This window comes from Salvia miltiorrhiza, chromosome 3, assembly GCF_028751815.1.
Source record: "Salvia miltiorrhiza cultivar Shanhuang (shh) chromosome 3, IMPLAD_Smil_shh, whole genome shotgun sequence".
Taxonomy (NCBI): domain Eukaryota; kingdom Viridiplantae; phylum Streptophyta; class Magnoliopsida; order Lamiales; family Lamiaceae; genus Salvia; species Salvia miltiorrhiza.
Window position 1 is genome coordinate 56,104,591 of NC_080389.1, and position 19,341 is coordinate 56,123,931.

Genomic DNA, 19,341 nt, shown 5'->3' on the forward strand with positions numbered 1-19,341 from the left:
AGCCGAGAAATGCCACAGACCATCATAATAATAATCTTGCACAGAGAAATGGAGATAATCATGCATGTAGTGAGGAATTTTGAGCTTATCTACCAAAATATAACCCAGCCAATCATCCTTCCAAAAATGACAAAATTGAAGACATATAGTTGATAAAATTGAAGACATATTGCATTAGCGATTTTTTTTTTTTTTCTGGATCCACTAATTTTGTTAAATCTTAATTTCCTTTGTCGGTCCAATTCTCCCTTTTCTTTAAACTTTGTTGCTTGAATATTCGTCAATTGATTGTCTGATACTATGTTAATTTATATTATACATAAATAATAAGATTCGACGAATTGCTTGTTTAATTATTTTATTTATTGATTATTATATTGTTTCCAGATTAAAATTTAAGAAAAATCTCTTTCCTCTCTCCTCTTTTTTTTTTGAATAAATCTATTTTTTTTCAATTATCTTTTAACTTATATTGTTTTCTTTTTTCACAATATCATTATTTATTAATATGAATTATTTTTTATTATTTTTATATTAAACTAAAATATATTTATCATAATTTATAGTAGTATTTTTAATTATATTTAGAATTTTTATATAATAATCAAATGATAATCAATTTTATATATAATAAAATATAAAAATATTTTTCGTGCGTTGCACGAGTGCAAATGCTAGTGAGAAGTAAATAACACTACTAACCATCAGCGATATCAAAATAATACAGAAAATTAATGGGTAAATATCACTTTAAACAACTATTTACGCACTATCAATTATATCCTGAACTATTGAAAATAATTTTTTAAACCTTGTACTATCAATTTTGTATCAACTGTACCTTTTATCCACTTTTCATCCTTTGAATTTTTAATTAGTAAAGCATATAATCACGTCGTTTTATATAATGTATGTCAAAAAAAGAGTAATTCTAAATACATCATGGCATTAGGTGAGTCACATCAAATTTTTGAAGCTAAAAAATGAACGAATGATACAATTGATACAAAATTGATAGTTCAAGGTTTAAAAAATTATTTTCGATAATTCAGGATATAATTGATAGTGTGAAATAGTTTAGTGATATTTATCCAAAATTAATTGATCATAACCATATATATTTAAGATCAAGGGTCCGGTTCAACATCTATTGGGAAATATTAAAAGGATTGTTTTAAGATGTTTTTCTATGAATTATCTTCGAATATTTTACGGGGCAATTTTTATAAGAATTTTGTGGAATTGTAATAAACAATCTTTTGTTTTCTCGTGTAGGATGTGAATTAGTACCAAAATTGTTGCTATATGTATTACTACTATTCTACTAATTTTGTTATGAAAGTTTTGAAAAGCATTTAGAGCATCCACATTGGTTGACTCATCTGCCCGACTCGAATCGATCTAGCGGAGGAGTCGACCAATGCAGGGTGGGGGCAACTCGAGCTCGACTCATATGGATGAGTTGAGCTCATTCATTGTTTTGTGCAGAGCCTCCTCAATGCAGGGCATTGGTTCATAACTAATTCATCCGTGAATGAACCTCCAACTGACTCAACATATATGCATGCTCTTACACATTTAAAAAGCGCTTCAATTAATAAAAAGGAGAAAAATATGAAAAGTTTTAATTGGATCTAATATTTTGTAAAACATCATTTCTGTTAACCAATTAAAATCCTAATTTAAATTATGTTCACCTTCAATACTATTTAAGAAAATATTTTCTACTTTTCCGTAGTTCACTATTTTGCTAAGGTAAAATAAACAAAACCAATCGTCAAATAAAATGGAACCCCTTCTCTCGCAATGAAAGAAGCCTCCACATATTTTTAGAAACTCTAGGTAATTTCATCTTTATAAGGGTGCATTTTTTTTTCTTGAGAATAAAGACGTGACTTTCATTAAGCTGAATCGGAAATGGCATGTGTCAGTCAGGTAGGAAAGTCGGACATCCAGATCATTACATTGTTAAAAGAAAAAGCAAAGTTAGCAAGTTCATAAGCAGCTCTATTTACCATACGCCTGACGTGAAAGAACTCAAGAACCACATATATGCTGACGGGCATGCTTAAAAGCATCCCACAAATCATCACAGAGCGCATCCGAACCATGATCAATATCTTGCACAACATGTATAGGCAAAAGGGTGCATTCTTTTTAATTATAAATTTATCATAAAGATAGAAGAATAGAAAGAGATAGAATTTTTTTTATTATGTCACTTTTGTTTGTCTCATATTCCCTAGGGATGAAAATATAGAAAAATGTTATCATACCATTACTTCATGATAATATTATCATTAGTAGTAGTGAAAATTAATGAGGGGAAAGTAGTTGTCCGAATTTATTTTTCATAGTACCCATGAAATAATTACCCACTTTATAGAATATATAAAAATAATAAAGAAAAATAGTGAAAATGGTTGTTATATTTCCTTGTTTTTATCATGAGAAAACAATAAATTAGAGAAGGTGAGAAAAATTTATCACGCCACTTTTTCTTATGACTTATTCTTTAGAGAAAGTGAAAACAATTAGTATTAACCATACATAACATGTAAAAAAATAAAATAATAATAACAATAATAATATATTTTTTCCATCGATTTTCATGAAAGAGTGCGCACCCAAGGAGAACTCATGTTATTTGTTCATTGACCAAAAAAAAAAAGAACATGCACACAAATATATAAAAGAGTTTCTCGCAAAAAAAAAAAAAAAGTTTCTCGCAATAAATTAAGACCAGAAGATTTGGTACGTTCATAATTTCTGATACAAAATTGTCTCAAAATAAAAAAATAAAAAATTCTGATACAAAAAGGTGATAGGACATATCTAATTATTATAATTTTAATACATGATCTTAACATTAAATTAAAGTACGTATGTGGGCTTTTTTTTGCGTAATAGTAATAATTTTTTATTTTAAAATAAAAAGTACTTTAAAAGTTATTTTGAATCAGTAATTAATATACTCCTCGTCGTCCTCGACATCTTACCAAACCCCAATTAAATACTATATATGAGATTGCGTATTTTTATTATTAAGAGTAGAATTTTTTTCAATACCATCATTTTTATAAATAAGGAATTAGCCAAGACTAATCCTCCAAAGTAGAAGCCCCTAAAGAGATATTTTTTTTTTCGGTCAATACCATCATTTTTATAATGTAAATTTAGTTTGAATGATAAAATTAAATGCATTGAGATATTTCAAAATTTCAATCCATCCAAATAAATAAGGAGTTAGCCAAGACTAATCCTCCAAAGTAGGCCCCTAAAGAGATATTTTTTTTTCGATCAAAGAAAACTGCATTAAAAAGGAAGAAACGGTACCAGAGGTACCTAAAGGTTTAGACATGAAGAAAAAGAAAAAGAACTAGAACATGATTCAAACCTAAAGAGATATTTTTACTTTGCATGATTGAGTATTTTTATCCTCGAGAGTAGGATTTCTCCAATCTCATCTATCAAACAAAATTAGCTTAAATAATATAAATAATCAAGGGTGTTAGAATATTTCAAAACTTCAATCTATTAAAAGTAAACAAAAAATTAATATTACTATTTTTATCTATCAAAACAAAAGTGACCTAAAATTTTAGATAGCAGACTATAACTCACAAAGCATGCCATAGTACTTATAATTACTGGGTCTGATAATATATTTTGAATATATAATAAATTTCTTCTATAGTATATTATATATGTATATGAGCATGTGTGTGCATTTATATGGTTGCAGTGATGCAGAAAGCGAACATAAACTTGCTAGCTGCTACATATTACATCTGAGAGATGATTTCCAAAAATCTCACCTGCAACGTTTTGTCTTCTATCTGTTTCGAATTAAACCCCACGCACACATAGTTAATGAATGTTAGATATAAAATATATATCTCATTGCCGATCGTATTCAATCACTATTTATGTGTGTGAAAAAACATTAACATAAATAAGAATCAGAAAAAGAAGTTAATTAAAGCATGGACCTACTCCGTAGGTAAATGCCAACTTAGTTTTTTTATCCATCATACAAATGCATGTCTATTTTTTAACTCAGGGGGCAACTGCATGATCCAATATGTTTTATCTCTCAGTATTGAGTTGCAAATTACTTTTGATTTCAGTTTTGTTTTCTATTAGATAAAATAATAAATACTATAACAATATATCTGCCACCACAATTTAACGAAATAAATATAACAACATATCTAGTTGGCGGAGTGGTATATATGAGTATGAACTCAATTGTGTTTTTTTTGTTTATCTAATCTATGTAAAGAAGTAGAATTCCTATATAAAAAAAAAAAAGTAGAGAAGTTGCAACATCTTGAAACCTATGATATTCACATGATTCAAAACACAACTATATGAGGGCCGGGTATGAGGGCGATCTCAAAATATTAGGGGGCCAAAATATACATGTTTTTCAGTAATATAAGGCGAATGCCCAAATTATAATTAGAGTTCAGAATTTTTATATACAGGGGTGTGAGAGTGAAAAACAACATATTCAAAATGGGAAAAGGTGCAGATTGGCTCCCGAAGTAGTAGCCCCTATAGCGTATAACGCCTCTTACTCACTGTGTGTGCAACTAAACCCCTGAACTCTGAGAAAAGGGTGCAAATTTCCCCCTCTGACTAACGGCTGTTAACGACGTTAGGTCAGAGGGGGGAATTTGCACCCTTTTCTCGGAGTTCAAGGGTTTAGTTGCACACACAGTGACTAAGGGGGGTTTTACGCTACAGGGGCTACTACTTCAAGGGCTAATCTGCACATTTTTTTTTAAATTATCTCTCATCTCTCTTTTCTCTCAAAAAGTCACGCACAAAAAAACAGGGAGTCCTCCTCCTCCAAAATCTGATCGCCGCCGCCGCTGATTTAAGCTTCGGCAAGGCTGGCCGAGGGCGCTGCCCCTTTCCCTCTCTCCTGGGCCCTAAACCCCGGAGCTCTCTCGGCTGCACACGCTCAACGTCAAGGGCGAGCCCTAATTCTCCCCTTCTGTCCGAAATCGCCGCCGCGATATCCGGCAAACCAGCCGCCTACTACCAATGACACCCACCACATGCTCTCTATCTCAATCTGTGACAGATCGCGAACCCTAGCTTTTCTCGATGAGGAGTCTCCTCTTTCTCTCAAATACGGCGAAATCGCCGCCACTGCTGCTAAAAGGCCGGCAAGCAGCCAATCCATGGCTCCAGTGCAGCCGCACCCAGTCAGAGAGCCGTCTCTTGCTCGATTCTCCTCTGAAGACGACGAAGGATTGATCCTTAGCACCGGCCTGCCTCCACTGCTCGAATTTTGAACGAAGAGCGCCGTGCACACTCTCCATCACCACTGGCTGCTCTTTAGCAAACTTACGGTCGTCTTCTGTGCTTTGCTTCAACAAAAGACAGCGCGAAGGTCGTCCCCAAATCACGCCGCAGAAGCAAGCTTGCCGCCTCGAAGCTTCGCGAGTTTGTGATGTTTAGCAAGGCGTCGGCGCCATCGCCAAATTTGACGCCTCTCACAATGTAACGATCATAACCTCCTCATTTTCACTATTTCTATATAATGTCGATTTGATGGATTAATCGTTTGTGTTGCTGATAAAAGATGGTCCTACAACTTGGTGATTCAACCACCGTTAGCGGCGGTGCAGTGGCCGAGAGAGAAAGAGGGCTGAGTGAGAGAGATGAGAGTTAATTAAAAAAGGGAAAATGTGCAGATTAGCCCCTGAAGTAGTAGCCCCTATAGCGTAAAACCCCATTTAGTCACTGTGTGTGCAACTAAACCCCTGAACTCCGAGAAAAGGGTGCAAATTCCCCCATCTGACCTAACGTCGTTAACAGCGGTTAGTCAGAGGGGGGAATTTGCACCCTTTTCTCGGAGTTCAGGGGTTTAGTTGCACACACAGTGAGTAAGAGGGGTTATACGATATAGGGGCTACTACTTCGGGGGCCAATTTGCACCTTTTCCCATTCAAAATAAAGAAGAATGCCAAAACAACACACTCAAAATACATAGAATGAGATGTGCCTCATCAAAACCTTACATGAAAACTCCCCACAAGATCAGAATAAATAAGAGAAAAGAACACCAAGTCGCGAGATGATAAAAACCTCCTCATTGGGCATCTCAACAAAGGCCGATGTAAAATCCAAGCACCCTATCCCAAAGAAAATAATTTGTTTAGCCTGTTTCTGATGAGTACCTAGCCTAACACCAGCTACATGTAACATCAAGGTAACATGTGCTACAAATGTACTGCCTCGGTGACAGCTATGCACAAATCCAGCTAAGCACGAAAATATCCTTGAAATAAAAAAACGAAGGCCGACGTATATGTAAAATACACACCCCTCCCATTGCGCACACAATTGATGCCCTCTAACTTTAGCAGAAGGAATACTAAGGTCACCATGTAGCCATTTCAAGGTACAAAGGACAAACAATTAGCCATTTTGTTGCACCAAATCTCCAAACCAAACGGCCATCCATCCTCCAACTCCATCAACCCAAGGATCACAGAAGAGGGACAAAAATGAGGAAAAAAATTATCCAAGGTAGTGGGAAGGATACACATAGAAATAAAGTCCCCTTTACAAAATCATAAGATCATCAACAAAGGCCAATGAGCAAATGACAAAATAGAATCACAAGCTTTCTGAAGATCAATTTTCAAAGTGCATCGGGGGTGAGGCACGCTTCCTCAAATATTGTATAACAAGCTCATGTGCTAGATAGAAATTATCTTAGATACTCTCCACCACTAATGAAAGTCGATTGGATTGGATCAATAAGCTCTCCAAAGATAGACCTCATCCGGTTGACAATCACTTTCGTGTTTATCTTGCAAGCAACATTACAACACATAATAAGTTTGAAATCATTTACTGTTAAATTATGCGTGGACTTAGGAATAAGTGTCATATAGTATGAATAAGCTGCAACATAAGCCACTTTGAAGTTAAAAATTCCTAAACAGCTGCCACGGCCAAATCAATCGTCACAATATTCCAATGTTGCTTGAAGAATGCTAGAGAATAATCATCAAGTGTAGGAGCCTTGTCATCCCCAATATCAAACAAAGCATTCATGATCTCTTCACCAAAATTAAACCATATGAGCGCATCCTTCAGCTGATCATCAAGAACTCGACCACTGATGATAACTCCAGCCTCCAATTGCTTAGAAATATCAGTTGCCCCAAACAACTAAGAGAAAAAATCAACAAAGTCCGCTACAATAAAAATATGATCCTCAATGAAATAACCATCTTCTCTATGAAAAGTGGAGATACAATTATGAGAATAGTTTCTTCAAACATGACATAAAAAAAACTTAGTATTCTTGTCATTCTAATTGAGGAAAATGTTTTTCACCTTATGAGAAAAGAATTGGCGCTCCACTTCTGCTAGGAATAAGGCTTTCGCCCTGCTTTCCTTAAGCATTTCCTGAAGCCCCTCGTTCAAGGGCCCATGATTCAAAACTCTCTTAATATCCTCATAGATAGCCTTTTCTGCCTTAGACCTAGAAGACATATCATTGAACTCCGAAAGATTAAAGTCCTTGAGCACTATTTGAAAAAGCCTTAGCCCTCTTTGTTCGCTATTATTTTTACTACGCCGCAAGTATACGGTGTAGTTGCAATATAGGGAAGCAAGGTCGTATTCCACAAGGATTAGTAGTCAAATTCTAGTGATTACCTTAAGTCATTATGCTAGAGCTATTTAGACTAAACAAGGAGGCGAGTGGTTTAATTATCAACTAAATACTCAACAAGTGCAAAGACAAATAAAATCAAATAAGCAAAGTGGATTAACAAGTGATTAAGGCGATTTAGGGACTAGGCATCGATGATTAAGCAAAGGACTTCAATTATAACTCAATACTAATCTTGACGAACCTAATTATCTAGAGTGATCTCCCAACTAGTTCTAGCCCCCTCCCGGACGACTAAAACGGTAGATTACGGGTCATAGTTGTCGTCCCCGGTCAACTTCTAACCTATAACTCCCAAAAGCACACAAAGATCGACATACTCTCACCCAACTCTCAACCTCCCGGTTATCGAATTGATATGTTTCAAACACCTTATCTATTGCAATTATCCTCTCCTGATTCAAAGTGCAAATTAGAAATGCATAGAATGTGGCCAACAATCCATACAAGAAATAAATCAAGGGTTTGAAAAGATAATGTGCAAATGAACAAACAAGATTTATATTGAGCATAAATAATCAATCCATTACAATAATCATCTAGCCTGATCCCCAAATCAAAGAGAAATTTAGCCTATCATGTTCAACAATAACATACCCAATGAAAAGAGAAACATAAATGAAAGAGAGAGAAAGAATGAACAAATCCTATTGAGAAGCTTGCTTCAATCCTCTCTCCTCTTCAATGCCTTCTTCAAATGGGTAGGAATGAGTATTAATGGGGGTTAGGGCTTGGATATGGAGGTAGGAAATGAGTATTGAATGTAGGGGATGATGAATAATGTGAGGAAAAGGGAAAAAATGGGGGTTAAGGTCTGAAAAACGCGACTGGGGCCCACTTGGGGATGCTCCGCTCTTTTCCCGCGGTCACGGCCCGCGTCCGCGGCCTTCAAACGTGGGGGATGCTCAGGGGACCCGCGGTCCCACCCCGCGGCCGCGGGTGGTGACCGCGGGTGTCTCCTGAGTCGGGAACAGCTGACCCGCGGTCTTACCCCGCGGCCGCGGGTGGTGACCGCGGGGTACTGGGCGTTTTGCACAGTCCGCTCGTTTTGCTCCGTTCTCCCTCGTCCGGACTCGGATTTGGTCGCCGTTTGCGCTCACGGATTCCTCTCGAGACGTACTTCAATATCATATCTTCAAAATCCTCCAATTAATCCTTGATTTTTCCTGAAATTACTCCAAAACTACACAAAGATATCAAATCTTCATAAAACTAAATATTCGGGCACAAACAAGCATTCACAAGCAAAACATGAAGGGAAATGACAACAAAACATGTGGAATTGAGGTACGAAAACCATGTTTGTCACTCTTAACAAGGACCAACTACTTACCTTTCAGCTCTACGCTCCAATGCTTGTTAATTAAATAGGAAAAGTCAATATGAGACAACCACATATTATAGAATTTGGAAGGCTTTGGGAGACTCTAAAGTTCCCCGAAGAGAGAAATAAGAACATGAGACTCTACTAAGATACCCTTCTCAAATCAAACATGGTTCAACAAGACTCTGTCAATCTTACTTAACATGGTTTCATTAGACTAAGCGAAATTGCTCCCAATCAAAGTTGCATTCTCCAGCCCCATAATGGCACAAGTCTTAACAAAATCAGACATCTCATACACTCACGAGACCTGTCCTCCAACTAGATCCTCAACACATAATGGTGTATTGCAATCACGTGATGAGAGAAAAAAAAGGTCAATAGCCAAAAGGCTTTCTGAAAGGGGACACCAATCTGGACCAATTTAGAAATTATAAATAAAGGAAGTAAAAAAAAAATACAAGACACCGAATAAACCTGATAGATCTATGAATCACTTGAGGATGAGTTTAGATGACGCCCAACTTGTGATGATTCTATAAAATCAGTATTTACCAAGTTGTACAGACACTAAAATATTGTTCCATCAACAAACAAACTACATAGGCGTATATATATATATATATATATATATATATATATATATATACATATATAGGGGGACGCTATTCAATAAACTGCCCTTAGTCTATAAAATAAGACTAGTTTCTGATCATAGATCATAAGGGAGTTAACGGTTGTGATCAAAATTTTGAATAATATGTAGTTCATGATATAAATTCATATAATTCGTACACATTTACAGCTGGAGGGTATAATTGTGAAATGATTTTGACCTTCCATATCTACAACTACATAATTCCAATTTTCACGCCTATTAGTTATGAAATTTAAGATTTAAAATGATTTACGCTCAGTTTTTGCACGCAATTGACGCTAGTGAAAATTAAATGAATTGAAACAAAAATTGAACGTAATCAATTTGAAGATATACATGGGATTACGATTATGATTTAATACTTCTATTAGAAGTACATCAAACCTTCTGAACCAAAAATATGCACGAATCTATATTTGTTGCATGAATTATTTTTGATTTATGTATGAATTTTTATCTGTTGCATGAATTATTTTTTATTATGTATGAATTTTTACATTTTTTGGATAATCTTATTGCATTATATATTTTTTTTATGTATGAATTTTTATTTGTTGGATGAATTATTTTTGGTTTATGTATGAATTTTTACGTTTTGGAATAATATGATTGCATGAATTATTTTTGGTTTATGTATGAATTATTTTGTATGAATTATGGAATGTGGGATAATGGTTGAAACGCAATCCATTAATTAAGGAAAGATTAGTTATTAAAATATTGAAATTACTTTTATATCCTAATACAAATCTAGCGTTACTTTTATGATCAAGATCAGACCGTTGAATTAAGAAAATCTAATGGTCTATATTTAGTCTTATTTTATAGGTTAAGCTTTGGTTTTATTTTAGCGCAACCCTATATATATATATATATATATATATATATATATATATATATGGGTGGGCTACCGTGAGAGCACATCTTAAAATAAGAAATAAGAGCAATTTTTAATGTATGAATTTTATGTAGAACACGTATGAATTCGTTGTATAAAGGTATGAATTGTGAAAAATAATTTTTGCTATCTTTGGGAATCGAACTCAGGACCATAAATCCATCCAACAGGATTACGAATCAACCATAGATCTTGATGATCTAAGGGCTGAAAATGATTCTTATTTTATATCTTAAGAAATGCTCTTATTTTAGCCCTTCCCTATAGTCCAAAATAACACAAGAATCTTCAAAGTTCAAAATACACTATCACCAACAACACAACAATACTCAATAATATCCAAAGCCTCAACTACCAAATTTTTAATAAATAGTAATAAAGCAAGTTAATACTCAATATCTTTCGAATAAACTTTAGGTCGGACAAATTTGAATGTCAGAAAATAAATAATAAGTATATTTGTATATGTATATCTATTACGGTTATAGGTAATTTGATAAAAAAAATCATATTTGATCAATTACCAAAAAACTAAATTTTAATACGGTTTAAACCGATTCAACGAAAATTTAATTTAATTTTAAATCAGGATCAAATCATACTATATTAATTTTTTAAAATCTATTTAGGCTGAATTTACAAATAAATGTCTTAAGTATAAGATTCATTTTCATGATCAATAAATTTTTATTTGTTCTTATATGAGTATCACATTGTGTCTTTACTACGACAAATAGAAAACCAATTTTTGTTGTTTCATCCGATGACTTTCTTTTGCCGCATTGAATCAGAACACTAACCTTGAAGTATCTATACCCAAGAGTCCCAAGTGCCCCCCATTCCCGAAGAGTCCCTTTATCACGTTAAGGCTCTTTTATTTCGGGATCTCTAATTTCATTTTCCATTTAAAAACAAAAATTTCATTAAAATCAAAATTAAAGCTCATAGTCTAGAAAAGAGCTGACATACCTTTTTTAATTATTCAATATCTTTTCTTGCTGTCGGCGTGACAGGAAGATGCTGGCAACGAGAGACGGGAGGCTGCTGCTGCCGGCATAACAAGAGGGGCGACTGTCTGTTCGTGTGAGGCTGAGGCGAAGTCGGTCGACCACGTGTTGTAAGGAGGCCGGAGAAAGGGTCCAACCGATTGACCGAGAGAGGCTGCTAGGGTGAGAGGCGACAGGATTCACGGATGAGGAAACTAGGGTTTCTGTTTAGAAATCAGGAAATGAAATGAATTGAGAGAAATTAAGTGAAATAACTATTATTCTTATTATAAAAATAAAAAGTAAATTTATATTTAACATGTACAGGTTGGTCCAGATTCAATGGGTTCGAGCAGGTTTAGACTTGGATTGACCCGAAAATATTTTTGGTCCCTAAAAAATGGACTGATCGACTTGCCCCAAACCCGTCAATCCAGGTTGGTTTAGCGGGTACGATCTAAGTTTGCTCACTCCTATTACTTAGTGACATTGGAATTAGTAATAGTAAGCTCTGGTGAACAATAAATTTTCTAAATCAAATAATTAAGATATTTATAAAATATCAATATCTCATCATTTATATGGCACATGGGCCTTGTGAAATCATACAATGATATCGAGAATTTGAAGTGCTAAGAGCATCGACAATGGAGAGCTTATATGGAGCTCTTAAAACTGGTCCCCATCATTTAAGAGTCTTTTCCTCATAGTGGGAGAGCCTCCACCTAAGCTCTTAAATTTTATTTTCCATTTTTAATGTTGTTTTTAATTAAATTAAACATTAAATTTAATAACGTTTTCAGTAAAATTAAAATTTAACACTATATTGATTGAATCTTAAAATTAAAATTACATTAATATAAAATAAAAATCTTAAATTAATTAAAAATAAAATAACATTAAAATTAAAAATCTAAATTATTCAATTGCGACGTTTGATGTCCTCAATCTACTTCAAGTGCAACTCCAACTCGTCGGGACTTATTTGCGAGGTGTCCTGACACATAATGATGCTATCCGTGAGGTCCCGTTGGGTTTGGAAGAAAATACCCATGAATTTCACCATGGATAGATTGGCCTCGAGAGCTCGTTTCTGCTCGCCGGACAACTCTACCTTCTTCTTGCCTTTTTCTTTGTCTTTCTTCGCCGCCTTTTTGGCCTTGAGATCTTGTTGAGATGCTTGGCTCGCTAGAAGTCATCGTGTAGCTACCGTTTGAACCCTTTAAACGTTTGGCGGAGTGGACATCATCGCCAATAGAAGCGAAGATTTGAGTTTCGCGGAGCACAATCCAAGCATGTGGATATTTGAATACACCACCATGCTCGGATGCATACAACTGTGACACTTTTGCCATGATTTGATCTTCACTCATGTCGGAGGCCCAATTCGCTCGGCATTTATCGTAGATGGCCTTCCACACCTTCATGTCATTTTAGACCCGTTGGAAGTGCGACTTGATTTGCTTCACATCATGTGGAATAGTGCCTTGAGGCCTTTGCTCGTTGTATTTGGTGACGATGGCGGCGCCCCAATATACGCCACCCTTTTGGTTGGCTCATTTCACGGAGTTGAGCGTAGCCTCTGCATACAAGCGGCATACGAGCGTCGTCTCAGCCGGAGTGTAGCCATCTCTTTGTTTGATCGTTGTCGGCGTGACGGGTATCTTCTCCACCTCATTGTTGGTCGTCGCTGTAAAATTGACGTTCAAGTTAATTCTCTCAAGACTCGCCATGGGAGCAGAGATTGATTCCGAGAGAACGGCGAGAACGCTCTGCCGAATGAATTTGGATTGGTCGGAGATGAATTTTGGGGGTGGTTCCACCAATTAATTTTCCTTATCATCCTCCATCTTTCTAGCACAAGTTAAATAAAAGGAAGACAAAAATAAAATAGAAGAAAGAAGATGAAGAGGAAGAAGAATGTTGTGTGAAATTGATGGGAAGATCATACTAGTATTTTAGAAGAAAAAATGAATAAAAAAAAATCAATACAACCGTTGAACGGCTCACTACAATTTAAAAAAAAAACTGTTAAATTTTAAATTCTAGTGGTTCTTTTTTTTTTTTTTAGTGTATCAAATTTTTTGATTGGATCATGCATTGCACACAACCAATTAAAATGTCGTCTGCACTTGGAACGTCCGTCCAAGCCGAGAGCACGCTAGTGAGGCACGGTATTGAACCCTACTTAAATGCTCTAAGGTTGATGATTCGCGGTGCGCATCTACAATATTAGGAAGAAAAAAGAATCATAATATTTGAAAACTGCAAAAATTGCAATACGAACGTAAATAAAAACCCCCACTTTTTTTTTTTTTCGCGAGAATAAATTTAGTGTTTGTGTTTTGTCATTTGAACTACACTTTGTGTATTTTATTTCGTTAATGCGTAATATATAAAGGGCTTTCTAGTAAATAATGGCAGGGGATGCTTCTTAAGTGGAAGAATCAAAATCTGGATGAGTTGAAGACTGTCACACTCCCGCCTCCAAATGCTCTTTTTTGGGTTTGGGGACCTTTTCGTATTCTTTTGGAAGTGCTTTTGGCGAGGCCCCACCCCTCTTCAAACGACGCCGTCCTACCATGTTCCCACCAAACATAAGACAAAATTATGTCGCTTCCTCAAAAAACATTTCATCTCCCACAATTCAATTATAAATTAAAAAAATAAAAATAATTTCGTGCTTATTATGTACCATCGCCACTCTCTTCGTGTTCCCAACAAACTGTACCCTCTCTCCCTCTCCTCTCTCTCTCTCTTCCCATTTCAATTCTCAAGAAAATCACTACTGTCACACACTTCCACTGTATTCCCTCCTCCATCCAAGAAATCACAAATGCATCGCCATTGCGAAACATTTCATCCCCTAACAAATTCTCATATACCTCACCGCCCTTGACAATTCTCCACCATATACTTTCCAGCTACAAAAGGAATGGCGATGAGCCTATTTTACTGCATTTTCGCTCTTATTCAACTGGGTTTCATGCCCTCAAACGCCTCCGACAGAGATAGCCTGCTGTCGTTGAAGAATTCTCTCGAAAATCCAGAAGCGCTGGTCTCATGGAGCCCTTCAACCTCTCACTGCAGGTGGACCGGTGTGCTGTGCGGGGGCGCCGACCGAGTCACGTCACTCGTTCTCTCCACTCGCCAACTCAGGGGTCCCCTCTCCGCTTCCCTCTTCTCCCTCACGGCCCTCATTGTCCTGGATCTTTCCAACAACGACTTCAGCGGACAAATTCCTCACGAAATTGCTTCGCTCACCGCCCTCAAAGTGCTCAACTTGGGCTATAATCACCTCACCGGCGAGTTGCCCGCCGGACTCGGTCAGTTGTCGCGTCTCCAAACTCTACGGCTCGGCCCCAACTTCCTCTCCGGGAAGATTCCGCCCGAGTTGGGAAACTTGGTGAAGCTCGAATCGTTTGATCTTTCCGGTAACGCACTCACCGGCAGCGTCCCTCCCCACATTGGCAACTTGACTCGCTTGCAGATTTTGGCGCTGGGAAATAATTTCCTGACTGGTACTCTGCCGTCGAATTTATTCGCGAAGCTTAGTTTTTTAGCTTCGTTTGACGTATCCAATAACTCCTTCACCGGGAAAATACCTCCGGAGATCGGTGAGCTGTCGTCACTTACCGAGCTCTACATTGGAGAGAACCATTTCTCCGGCGAGTTCCCACCGGAGATTGGCCAGCTGTCCAATCTCGAAATCCTTTCCGCGCCGAATTGCTGGATAAACGGCCCTCTACCGGAATCGTTCTCGCGACTCGAGTCATTGAGCAAACTCGATCTCTCCTTCAACCCACTGCAGTGTTCGCTCCCCAAGAGTTTGGGAGAATTGCAGAATTTGACGGTGCTGAACCTTGTCACCGCCGAGCTTAACGGAAGCATACCGTCTGAGATTGGGAAATGCAGAAGTTTGAAACTTTTGCTGCTCTCTTTCAATTCCCTCTCCGGAGCTCTGCCGGAGGAGCTATCCGAGCTGCATTCTTTGACGACGTTTTCTGCTGAGAAGAATCAGCTCTCCGGCGCAATGCCTTCTTGGCTCGGAAAATGGAAGCAGATTGATTCCATATTGCTCTCCAACAACATGTTTTCTGGTAAAATTCCATCTGAAATTGGGAATTGTTCGATGCTCAGCCACCTCAGTTTGGGGAGTAACATGCTCAACGGCGAGATTCCCAAAGAGCTGTGCAATGCTGCGTTGTTGGAGGAGTTGGAGCTCGATCACAACTTTCTAACGGGAAGCATCGAAGGAACTTTCAAAAACTGTGGAAATTTGACGCTGTTGAGGTTGCTGGATAATCAGATTGTTGGCTCCATCCCTGATTATTTATCAAATCTCCAATTGATCAGTCTGGAGTTGGATTCCAACAATTTCACGGGTCCAATTCCTGTAACCCTCTGGAGCTCATTGTATTTGATCGAGTTTTCTGCATCAAACAATCAGTTGGAGGGGTTTCTCCCTCGTGAAATCGGCAATGCAGCGTCATTGCAGAGCATCGTGCTCCCTAACAACCGCATCACCGGCAGCATTCCCGCAGAGATTGGGAAACTGACTTCTCTCGCAATTTTTGATATGAACTCCAATTTCCTTCAAGGTGCTCTTCCAGTTGCGCTCGGCAACTGCACATCGCTCGCCACATTGGATTTGGGGAACAACATGCTCAACGGCTCCATCCCACAGCAACTTGCAGACTTGCCTCAGTTGCAATGCCTCATTCTTTCGTTCAACAATCTATCCGGAGAGATTCCTCGGAAAGAATCCAAGTATTTCCAGCAGGTATTGAGCATCCCTGATTCCAGCTACATGCAGCACCACGGTGTGTATGATCTCTCCAACAACAGATTGAGTGGATCGATCCCAGATGAGCTTGGGAGATGCGTGGTTGTTGTTGATCTTCTGCTCGGCAACAACTTGCTCTCCGGGGTGATACCGAGCTCCTTGGCGCGCCTATCCAATCTCACCACTCTTGATTTGTCGGGGAACTTGCTTACCGGTAACATTCCCCTTGAATTTGGTGATTCTGTTAAGTTGCAGGGTTTATATCTTGGTCATAACAAGCTTGTAGGGTCGATTCCGGAGAGTCTTGGTAGATTAAGTGGATTGGTGAAGCTTAACTTGTCTTCGAATATGTTGTCTGGTTCGGTTCCTCCTGCTTTAGGTAAGTTAGTTGGGCTGACTCATTTGGATTTGAGCTCTAATATGCTAAGCAGTGAGCTTCCTGGTGCACTGTCTGGGATGGAGAATCTTGTTGGCTTTTATGCTCAGCAGAACCGCCTTTCGGGCCACGTAGACGGGCTGTTCAACAATTCTGTAGCGTGGCGAGTTGTGTTTGTGAACTTGAGTGGCAATTCTTTGGGCGGGGACTTGCCAAGTTCGTTGGGGAATATGTCATATTTGACAGTCTTGGATCTTCATGGGAATGGTTTCACCGGTGAGCTTCCATCTGATCTTGGAGATCTTGCTCAGCTCGAATATCTTGATCTCTCCAAGAACATGCTCCGTGGAAGGATTCCGGATCAGGTCTGTGGTCTAAGCAATCTGTTGTTCTTGAATCTCTCCGAGAACAAGCTTGAGGGCCCTGTTCCAAGAAATGGGATGTGCTTGAACTTGACGAGGGCTGCAGTAGCTGGGAACAAGGATTTGTGCGGTGGAATTGTGGGGCTGAGATGCCCTTTGAAGAGTAGGCCGCCATTGATGAACGTTTGGGGGTTGGCATCGCTCGTTGTTGGGGTGATTTTGGCAGCTCTCTCTGTGGTTATAGTGCTAAGAATTTGGAGTAATCGGAGAAGCAGAAATGACCTTGAGGATAACGGAGATAGCAGCAAGCTGAATAGTAGCACCGATGATCAGAATCTGTATTTCTTGAGCAGTAGCAGCAGATCCAAGGAGCCGTTGAGCATCAACATTGCGATGTTTGAGCAGCCCCTCCTCAAACTGACGTTGGTTGACATACTGGAGGCCACCAACAACTTCTGCAAGGGAAACATTATTGGAGATGGTGGTTTTGGGACTGTTTACAAAGCCACGTTGCCCGAGGGGAAGATAGTCGCAGTGAAGAAGCTCAGCCAGTCCAAGACTCAGGGGCAGAGGGAGTTTTTGGCAGAAATGGAAACTCTTGGAAAGGTGAAGCATCGGAATCTGGTTTCATTGCTGGGCTACTGCTCCTATGGGGAGGAGAAGGTGCTCGTTTATGAGTACATGGCGAATGGGAGCCTGGACCAGTGGCTGAGAAACCGGTCAGGAACTCTCCCGGTCTTGGATTGGAGCAGGCGTTTCAAGATTGCCCTTGGTGCTGCCCGTGGCTTGGCGTTTCTTCACCACGGCTTCATTCCGCACATAATTCACCGCGATATCAAGGCAAGCAACATTCTTGTGAATGAAGATTTCGAGCCTAAAGTTGCTGATTTTGGGCTGGCTCGATTGATTAGTGCCTGCGAGACTCATGTGAGCACGGACATTGCTGGGACGTTCGGGTATATCCCACCCGAGTATGGGCAGAGCTGGAAAGCGACGACAAGGGGGGACGTGTACAGCTTTGGGGTGATCCTGCTGGAATTGCTCACGGGGAAGGAGCCGACGGGGCCGGATTTCAAAGACATAGAAGGGGGGAACTTGGTGGGGTGGGTGTTCTTGAAGATCAAGAACGGGCAGGCTGTGGACGTGCTTGATCCGGCGATTCTTGATGCAGATTCGAAGCAGATGATGCTTAGGACACTGCATATTGCTGTGATATGCCTGTCTGAAAACCCCCCAAATCGCCCCACTATGCTGCATGTCTTGAAGTTCTTGAAAGGGATCCAGGTGCAGGAGGACTAACGCCTTACTTCAAATTATACTACTAATACTAATAATGGCCACTCAATGTATGTCTTGCTCTTGCTATTTTCTACCCTTATATTACATGTGGTATAGTGTGCTTCGTTTATGTATCACAAAATTATCCATCCAAATATTCATATTCAACTACCGAATCACTCTCTTTTACTTATGTATATCCTTATTACTGAATTATTCTACTTTGCGATCGTGAGTTGAATCCATCACATTTATACTTATAACTAAAGGGGATCAAATATATACCGTTGCCTTATGAACACTAACTTCGTAACCATTGATATTTTCTATATACACCGCACGAAACATTAACAGATAAACAAACAAAAATAAATAAAAAATACACGATATGGTTACTCAGTGCGATGATAAAACAACACCTATGCTGGAGGCTTCCCACAACAAGTAACTTCCCAAACTTTCACTCATATTGAAATGCTAGATGTGTGCACACCACACACAACTTGATCATGAACAAGGTACATTCACCACCCAACCCCAATTCTAAAGAGTAGTACATCTCCATAAGTGAATAAGTTCAATAGTTAATAAAAAAAGTATTCACACTTTTCATGAAGTTGTGAAAAAGGATAACTAAAACAAAATACTCAAAAGCTACAGTCTTGAATAACTTCTCAAGTTCATATAGGGCACACTTGCATAATCCTAGATCAACTCTTCAAATTTTGACTTGTTGGATAAGTCTTTTACTTTTAGCTTGAAAGGTAATTGAGCCATATAAAAAAGAACCATATCTTGAGAGATGTATCATGAAATATCTCTTAAATATGCAAGAAATATCTTGAGAGATTTTCTTATATATCCTTTTCATATAGACTCATTAACATGGTAATTTTCTTGTTTAAATCTCGCAAAATAACGGAGCATTCAAGGAGACACACATATTTGAGCAAGAACAATGAAAT

The 19,341-nt window shown here is 38.2% G+C and overlaps 1 protein-coding gene across 1 annotated transcript; it reads left to right on the forward strand.

Moving 5' to 3' along the window:
* Positions 1-13,984: 13,984 nt before the first annotated feature.
* On the forward strand, positions 13,985-18,552 carry LOC131014579 (leucine-rich repeat receptor protein kinase EMS1). Its single transcript, XM_057942587.1, has one exon. The coding sequence runs from the start codon at positions 14,510-14,512 to the stop codon at positions 18,395-18,397; it is 3,888 nt and encodes a 1,295-aa protein (XP_057798570.1). The 5' UTR covers positions 13,985-14,509; the 3' UTR covers positions 18,398-18,552.
* Positions 18,553-19,341: the final 789 nt, after the last annotated feature.